The 8,974-nt window shown below is 59.1% G+C and overlaps 1 protein-coding gene across 2 annotated transcripts in view; it reads right to left on the bottom strand.

Annotated features, from left to right (window-relative positions):
* Positions 1 to 1,125: 1,125 nt before the first annotated feature.
* NHEJ1 (non-homologous end joining factor 1) overlaps positions 1,126 to 8,974 on the bottom strand; it is a 41,829-nt gene continuing 33,980 nt past the window's right edge. For both annotated transcript variants that reach the window (XM_074548647.1, XM_074548648.1), the window contains exons 6-8: positions 2,211 to 2,328; positions 1,866 to 1,969; positions 1,126 to 1,582 (exon numbers count right to left, since the gene is read on the bottom strand). In XM_074548647.1, the coding sequence (XP_074404748.1) occupies positions 1,502 to 1,582; positions 1,866 to 1,969; positions 2,211 to 2,328 (303 nt within the window). In that variant the 3' untranslated portion in view covers positions 1,126 to 1,501. The remainder of the gene's footprint in view (positions 1,583 to 1,865; positions 1,970 to 2,210; positions 2,329 to 8,974) is intronic.

The raw sequence follows: 8,974 nt of genomic DNA, 5'->3' as shown, positions 1-8,974 counted from the left end.
AACTGCTGAGCTGCTAAGCTCCTGCTGCCCTGGTCCTACCCTTCAGCAGGACCCTCCCTGGGGGCAAGTGCCCACCAGGCAGACTCAGAGCTGCCAAGATAAGATGTTTGCAGATGGGAAAATGCAGGATACATAAGCTACGGCAGTCGGCACGAGCTCCCCATCCCATGGATTTCCCTTCCCACCACCCACCCTGCCCTGCATGCTGCTCCCTCAGAAAGGAAATATAAAAAGCCACTGGTTGCACTGGGACTGGTGGGCTGTGGCCCAGCAAAGGCCCTTTCATTCCCCTCCACAGACACAGGGACTGCTCCGGATGTTTTTGTTTCCCCCTTGCTGCCCAGGAGAGCAGGCAGCATGGCTGCAGCTGGCCCAGCCCCAGGGACCAGGGCAGCTGGGGGCATGGTCGCAGTCCAGGAGGGCAGCACCCCTGGCTGCAGCCTGCCTGCTGCCTGGCTCTCTGCCTGCTGCCTTCAGACTTGGCCTGGGCACAGGAAGGGGGTCCCAGTCCTGAAGGAAGCATGTGGACCCAGGGACTGGAAGAGGAGAGCAGGAATGGATGGATGGATGGATGGATGAATGGATGGATGGATGGATGGATGGATGGATGGATGGATGGACGGACGGATGGAGTGTGAAGGGATGGAAGTGTTTTGTGTCCAGGGAGCATCTGCAATCTGCTCCAGGGCTGCTCCCAGCAATCAGTGTGTCAGTGTTCTGGTTGTCTCCAGCTCCTTGGAGGTCAAAGCAAGGATCAAGCCAGTATCACCTGCCCAATAACTGTGGTGGAGGTGCCTGCAAATGCAGGGTGTCCCTCAGCCTATCCAGGGCCTTTGCCAGCACCAGCACACAGGGTGTGTATCCTGGTATGGGACAAGAACACGGGTCCAGCCCCCTCAGCTGTGTCCCCACGATCTGGGCATCCTCTGGTGCACACCCCAACACACACTGCTGCTCAGGGTGAGCATGGCTGGGAGCTGTGTGCTGTGCCACAGCAATGAGCTGCCCTTGCCTCACTGTCCAGAGTCACTGCAAGCCCCTGGGGCATCAGGACTGGCCTGAGGGGGACCCAGCAGCACCAAAGGCTACATCCCTTCCTGGACACTACAGGCCTGGTGGGACAGAGCAGGAGAGGGAATCTCACCCAGACACAGCCCTTTATTGAAAACTCACTCAAGAGCAGCCAAACCCCACAGCTCTGCCAGAGCCCCAGCTGTCCCACACCCACTGGCAGCATCCCTCCCACTTCTCTCAGGTCCAGCAGTGGTTCTGCCATGAGAGGAAGCCTGGGCAAACTCTGCACCAGGGAAGAGTGCTTCCTGAAACACTGTTGAAGAAAGGAGCTCCATCTCCCCAACTGGAGACATCATGGAAGAGGACCATGACCTGGGCAGGGCCCGTGAGGAGATGCAGAGAAGAGCAGTCAATGCATGGGTTGTCTGCACTGCCTCTCTTGGATGCTGGGGGAAGCAGAGACGTCATCAGAGATGGCAGCAATCTTTCAGCTGAAGAGCCCTTTTGCCTTCTTTGGCTTGGCCTTGGCTGCAGGCAGCCGGGGCTTCTGAGCTGGAGAGGAGGCTGGCTGGAAACAAAGAGGAGGCAGTGTCAGTTCCACCTTGGGGAGTCATGCAGGATGTGTGCAAGTGTGCAAGCAGTGACATTCCTGTCATCTGTGTCGTGGGAGTGCAAAATATACACACATGTGCAATCACACACTCAGGATGGATGGGGTAGAATGGGCTAGGAACCAAGCTGAGACTCCTAGCCCATCCTGGATAGGCACAGTGCTTGGATGAGAGGAGGGAAAGGAGATGTGGGCCCCATCCTGCCTTTGGTACAGAGAGACTTTCTAGAGCTGCACTCACCGAGGTTCTCTCGCTGGAAGATGTTGTTTCATCCTCCTGGGATGCAGCAGGTGAATGGGGGTGCTTCATGGTTTCTGCAGTGGGTGCTCTATCCACGTCATCCTCTGGTACCAGAAAAAGATGCAATTTGGGATTGAGATAAGGGAGCATGGGACATTACCCAAACCCACTCCAGGAGCTGTGCTGGGATTGGGAGCCTAGCCCATGCGGGAGAGCAAAGGGGACACTGTTGCATGGGGTGAGCTGTACCCGGGACCACACTTCCCTTAGCCCAGGATGTGGGGCTCAGCAGTTGAGGGGACAGCTGCATCACATACCCCCATCCACAGCCAGGGAGCTCCTCACCAGAGCAATGGCGTTTCCGAGCCTGCCTGAGCTCCTGCTGTGTCACTGCAGTGTAGAGCTGTTGCAGAGCAGAGGCAAACGCCTGCCCTTCTCCCGCACTGCAGATCCGGGGCAGGGTCTGTGGGAAAAGCACAGACACCATCAACCTGCCAGGAAACCACCTGCAGGTCACCCTGCCACAGGGATGCTGTGGGGCACAGAGGGGCTGTAGCCTGTCAGGCTACATCTGTTTCACCCCAGCAGTGCAGCAGAGTTTTGGGAACAGGCAGCTCTGGCACTGGGTGGGATGTGGCTGCTCCCAGCTCTGCACATACACAGACAGACAGACACACAGACATACAGACACACACACACGTGCACACCTCCACACACCTGCTCTTCCCATTCAGATGCCTTGTGCAGAGGCTTTTGGGTTATCCATGAAATGCTGGAGATAAGATGGCTCTGGAAGGGCCGTGGCTGCCCTGCCTGGAGCAGAATGCGCTGCAGCCTGTGAGTATGGACAGTGAACCTTAGGCAGGGACATGACCTAATAAGAGGTAGGAACAAGTAGTCTCTGCCTGCCACCACAGCCTCCAGCACAAGGCATCTCTTCTGGCCCCACAGAAAGTGAAAATGATGTGACAGTGAGATGAGGGATGCCCAGGTTTGCTTCCAGTCTGCCAGAACAGCTCCTGCCTCCCTGCACACACTTCTATTCCCTCCAGACTTGACATGGAAAGCCCCCCTCCTCCTGCCTGCACCCCTTGCCAGCAGGATAGGGGTGCCAGCAGAATAGGATCTCTCATGCACATGAGAGATCTTGGCAGGCTGGGGAAGTGCCACACTCCGCTGGGAACATAACATAGCTCACAGTGCTCAAACAAACATGCACAGGGAAAGGGAAATGGGTATGTGCCCTGGAGAGTGTGCTGGGGGGGGGGGTGGGGCACAGCGTGGGCCTACAAGTGCAGGTGAGTGTGCCATGATGACGTGCACAGGGACTGTGAGTGCAGGAGTGTGCACATGAGCGTGGCTGTGGGTGCATGCATGGCTGATTGTGTGCCTCTGTCTGTGTGTGTGTGTGTGTGTGTGTGTGTGCCAAAGGTCTGAACACACTAATCTCTGCCCTGCTCCACGCCCAGACAGCAGGAGAACAAAGTGTAACAGATAAGGTAGGATCCTCTCTGGCCAGGAAAGTGGGGAGGGGATGGGGACGCTCAGACCCACTCAAGGCCAGAGTCCAAAGCCTGACCCCAGCTTCCCAGGGGCAGATAGGTAGGCTGAGCCCTCCTCACTGCTCCCTGCCAGACTGGGTGGCAGGATAGGGCTGATGCCAGGATGGGTTGGCTGCTGCCCAGACAGACACTTTCCATGCAGGTCTCATCTCTTCTGCTGGAGTCTCAGGCATGAAAGGCCCTTTGGCAGCAAGAAATGCACTGGCATCGGCTTTTTGACCAGCTGCTATGCAGGTCACCTCCTCTGTCCCTGCCCACTGCCACTGGAGGGAGCGATGCTCTGCTGCCAGCATCCCACCAGCATCCCACCTGCATCCCTGGGACTGCTTGGTACTGGGCCAGCACAGCTCTCAATGCCTCAGTGCCCAGCCTCCCAGCTGTTACCTGTGCTGGCTCATCACAAGGTCCCAGAGGGGAGGAGGAGGAGGGATGCTGGGCACCTCGGGCACCCCAAGGATGCTCTTGCCCTGCGTGTCTCGCCCCAGAGCCAGGGCTGCACCCAAGGCTCCAAAAGCAGCATCCAAGGCTGGGAAGGTGAGTGCACTTCAAAGGCAGAAGAGGGCCTGGTCACGGGTGGCCAACACAGCCCAGATCAAAGGCACAAGCTGGAGTCATAATTCAGAGAAAAACAAACAGCAGCTCCCAGGAAAGCTAGGAATGGCAGTGAAGTGAGCAAAGTGTACTAGATAGCACTGCGTGGGTCAGTGCCCCAGGAGGGCACGAGAGTCCCCTGCAGAGCCAGCCAGCCCTGGGTGCCACTGCTCGGGGTGCTCGTCCCCTCTGCCTGCCACCAACGGGGCTGGGCAATGCCAGGGCAATGGGGCAGGCTGTGCCTGCAGGTGCAGGGTGCTGCTCAATCCCCTCTGCTCCAACCCACTCAGGAGGGCACCTGGGATGTGCCCCAAACCCCAGGGCTGCCCAGGCTGCTCCACTTCACAGCATTCAAGCAAGGATCTGGGCAGGGCAGCTGCTCACCTAGTGCTCAGCCCCAGCGGAGCTGCCCAGATGTCCCTGGGGATGGGGAAAACCATCCTTGCAGCCACTCAGTGTCCCAAGAGCTGCACACAGCCCCCCACTGATGTGGCACCGTGGGGAGGCGCTGGAAGCAGGGTGCCCAGCGCCACCAGGGGCATTGGGCATCCGGGGTGGCACAGGGGTCTGCAGGTGCAGGGCACCTGCTGCCCACGCCTGCGGGAAGGGCTCAGCTCCAGCAGGCCCAGGGTGGAATTTGGGAGTCAGCAGCCACTTCCTGCCGCTGCCCTTCCCGGCGGCTGCAGCCCGCGGGCTCAGGGCCATGGGGTGGCCGGAGCTGGCCCGCAGCGGGACTGGGAGGCTGCGCTTCACAGCCCCGGAGGGAAATGGGTTATAACCAGAGCTGGAAGCGTTTCCCTGCACAGCTATGACTCAGCAGGGAGCAGAGCATGCTGTGCCAGCCACCGGCCACCTGATGGCCCTGAAGGCTGAGAGGGACAACGAAGTGTCCCCCAAAGGGCTGGATGGGGGGATAAGCCCTGGCTGCAGCTGGTTTTCCCCTTCCTCCTTGCCCCACTGCTCCATTCCAAGCTGAAGCCTGCTGCAGACAGCTTGGCCCCACTGCAACATCAGCCCTGGCCTCTGGTGACTTGTTTTTCCCTGATTACCCATCTCCAGGATAAACATGATGTCTGAGGTCCGGGGAGCCACACAGCAGAGAGCTGGCAGCCGGGGGAGTGCTGGCTGGGCTGCTCCACGCCACTCCCCAGGCACCAGGGAGCGATGCCTCGGCAGCTGGCATGGCTTGTCGGGCCTGTTATGACTACCTGACCACAAGGCCAAGTGGGCTGCCCCAGTATCAGGAGGGACTCAAGGCTGCGGGAGACTCCACAGCACAGCCTGAACTGCCAGCTGGGGGAGAGGGGGGAGCAGTGTGCCCACCAAAGGGGGGCAGGTGCCTGGCATCACACTGAGAGCAAGCCCACGGTGTGGAGGGGCAGCTCAGGGGGAGCTGGGCTGCAGCCCCACTTAGTGACCCCCAACCCAGTGGGCAGCTATGGGGCTGCACCCCAGTGCAGAGATGCAGCAGGGTACAAAATCTATCTCCAAGGCATTCTGAATTTCCCCACCCCCTGCCTAGACTCCCGTCTTAAGGGGCCAAAAGGGACAGCAATTTGGATGGTCTCTTGACAGTATGAGCAGAAGGGGCACGTTGCCCAGCACAGCACCATGCCTCGAGCACAGAAGCATCACCTTTGCCTGGCCCAGGATGGGTTTGCAGGCAGGCTGGATCATGCTGGGCCCCCGCAGCACTGCCAAGCACCAGAGTCTAAATCGGTCACGCTCAAAGCTGGGGACTGACCCTTTCATTATCACACCAGACATTCGAAGCGGTTACCAACATTCTTCACTACAAATCCCACATTCCTATTTTTTAATATATTTTTAACTGGAAAACAGAGCGAATGGGGCCTGTTTGGAAATTATAGCCTGGCTGCTGTGGCTTGTATGTCAGATCTGCCCACATTCCCGTGGCCAGCCTCAGCACATGCTCCACAGGGGCACACTTAATAATTCCTGCCGGGGCTGGAGCCAAGGGGCGTGTGCCAAGGGGGAGGATGGCTTCCCCAGGCTGCCCCCACCAGTGGGCTCCATGGAAGCGGCGTGGTGGAGTGACAGAGCAGGAATGGCAGAGTGGCTCTCTGGCACTGGGCACAGGCACTGACACACTGGCATGGATGAAGGCTGGTGCTGCTGTGGCAGTCGATGGTGGGCAGGGGAAGGGCTCCATGGCTGGTGCATTCACAGGCTGCCCTTGGCACTCTACCCTGCCACAAGCTTTGTGCATGCTCCTGGGAATGGGGATGGAATGGCTTGCTGGATCTGTGCTGGACATCTCTGCCCATGGTTATGCCAATGTCAGGCTAGGGAGAGGCCCCCTCTGGAATCCCGATAGATGCTCACCCATCCTCTGCCAGCAGCAGAGGATCTGTCTGCAAGAACACAGATAGAGAGGGTTGAACTGTCCCCTTCCAGCAGGTATCAAGGGCAAGGAAAGGGAGTGCTTATTCCCTGGGATGAAACAGGCCACATCAGCCCAGTTTCCTGCCCCAGCTTTGTTATGGGGCAGTGACCCTCTCCCTGGGGACAAAGCCACCTCCAGGCACCCCAAAGGTGCTGTACACTGACCGCTGATGCCCTTTCCCAGTTCCTCCAGCCCTTAGATCTACTTGCAACCTCCCAAGCCGGCAGCAGTCGCTGGGACACTCCATACTCCAGAAGCAGGTGGCTAAAGGACCAGCTCTGAGCTCACTCTGTCATCATCGCCATTCCCCCGTCATACACTTCCAGGGAACAAGCAGCACCACCACCAGCAGCAGCAGAAGCAGCAGCAGCAGAAGCAGAAGCAGCAGCACAGGCAGCACCATCAGCAGCAGCAGCAGCAGCGCTGGCGGTGCTGCCAGCCCGCCCTGGAGCAGGCAGGGGCAGGATGGCCAGGGCTGCACAGGCAGGCAGGCAGCCAGGCTGAGCACACCTGGAGGAAGTGGCGGTGCCGGCAGGGGAAGGCAGCCGGAGAGCTGCTGAGAGGTGAAGGGGTCACCCCGGGGAAGAGCGGGTGGTGGGGCCGGGACAGAGGAGCATCCCAGGCCGGCTCAGCCCAGCCCAGCCCAGCCCGGCCCAGCACGGCACGGCACGGCACTCCTCCCAGCACCGTTCTGGCCCTGCTGCCTGCAATGTTTTCCTTTCCCCCTGACTTCAGGGGCCTTTCCAGCGAGCAAATGTCAGGCACATAAAGAGCGGCACTGTGAGCGGAAGATGGAGCGAGAATGCCTGCCCGCGTCCCTCCGTAAGTGCTGTCTCACACTTCATCAAGGCAGCCTTTGCAAGCGAGCCACTCGCTTAACAACCAGCAGTCTATGCTGCCCCGCGACCGCAGCAGCCCCGCCGCTCAATACCCTTTTCTTTTCCCCTTGTGCTGTTCCTGTGGCTTGGGTTACAGCCTTTCTCGCAGACACTGAGCGAGGGCGTGGTGCAGCGGGGGCTCTGCATTGTGCCGCCGCCACGCCGGGGAGGATGCTGGATCCCCATGGAGAGAGCGAGGGATGCTCTGCCCTGCCCTCTCACTGCTGCACCCCACAGGGATAAATCCAGGGAAAGGAGGGCCAGCGGCAGAGCACAGGTAGGGCAGGAGGTTGCACATCTCCTCCCCAGTCATGTGAGGACCAGCCCAGCGGGAGCAGCCTGGGGCTTGGCACAGACCCTGGGGAAGGTGAGTGGTTCCAGCCCCAGTGGGCAGTCCCTACCCAAATCCATTTGGAAAGAGGCCCTCCTGCCATGCTGCCAAGCAAACCCATGGGCATCCAAGCCCTCTCCCTGCCCAAGTGCCAACAAACTCCCTGAAAAAGAGCTGTGCCCAGCACTAGCACTACCTCCCCACCTGGGCAGTGCTGGAAGATGCTGGGCCTTGCTGTGCAGGGTCTGGTGGCAGCTGCTGGTGGCACTCCCACCTCCAGCCTGACCATGAGTGTTTATCCCCCTGTCCAGCTGCCCATGAGGTAACAGCAGGAGAGCCTTTGGGGAAGCTGGCACTGGGTGCCAGTTTGGCAAGGGAGATGGACAAGGAGAATGCCCTGAAGTGTAGCAGGTCCCAGCATGCCAGGACTAAGTGAGGATTTGCCTCCAGGAAGGCAGTCACAGGCTGATAGTACCTGTGGCCTTCCCCTCCACCAGCCTGACCCATCACTGACACAGGCTGCCTTCTCCAGGGTCAAGAGCATTGGACAAGGAAACCTGGTGGCCAGCATGCCTCCTCTCCAAGAGTGACAGCTCAGAGACCCCACTTATCTGTGAGGAAGTTGGGTGGCTCACACTGCCCTGTTATTTTAGGCTGACTGGGTGAATATGGACACATCATCCCGGCTTATTATTGTAGGGTTCCTCCGCAAAGTGTGCCAGCTCATGCGGGTTTATTATTGTCTGCCCAGGAAAGCTGGACACACTGCGCTGCTCTGTTATTGTAGGGTTGCTCAGGAAGGCCAGCCAGCTCATCCCAGCTTGTTATTCTTGCACAGAGCTCATGGGGGGCTGGCCAGGAAACTTCCTGCAAAGTGGGATGATGGAAAGGGAGCCACACCTGGTGAATCACAAGGATGCTGTGTGGTGATAAGGAACAGTGATGGGTGGGATCCAGCACCTCGGCTCCACCCAGCCAGGACAGGCCACTCATTCATGGGCACAAGCACTCATGGGTCCCCTGGGACCTGTGGGGCACTGGGGCTGGCAGAGGCAGCTGGAGTGTGGGTCAGAGCTGGGAACTGGCAAAGCAGCCCTCATAATCCTTGAGAAACAAAATCTGGGGATGACAGGGGAGCAGCCATGGAAATACTACACCCAGTACATCCCTAAACCTGGCACACAAGGGATTAGCTGAGCTAACAGGGCCCAGAGAGGAAGCTGGTGCTGAGCCAGGTGGGATTAGGGGCTTTTAGGGAGAATCTGGGTGTGTTTAGGACCAAGGTTGAGCAGGAGGCAGCTGCTCCACCCTTGTGGCTTTGCAGTTCCTCCCAAGCACAG

Source organism: Zonotrichia albicollis, chromosome 10 (genome assembly GCF_047830755.1).
Source record: "Zonotrichia albicollis isolate bZonAlb1 chromosome 10, bZonAlb1.hap1, whole genome shotgun sequence".
Classification (NCBI taxonomy): Eukaryota; Metazoa; Chordata; class Aves; order Passeriformes; family Passerellidae; genus Zonotrichia; species Zonotrichia albicollis.
Note: the sequence above shows the minus strand (reverse complement) of the source record. Positions and strands in the feature narration are given on the sequence as shown.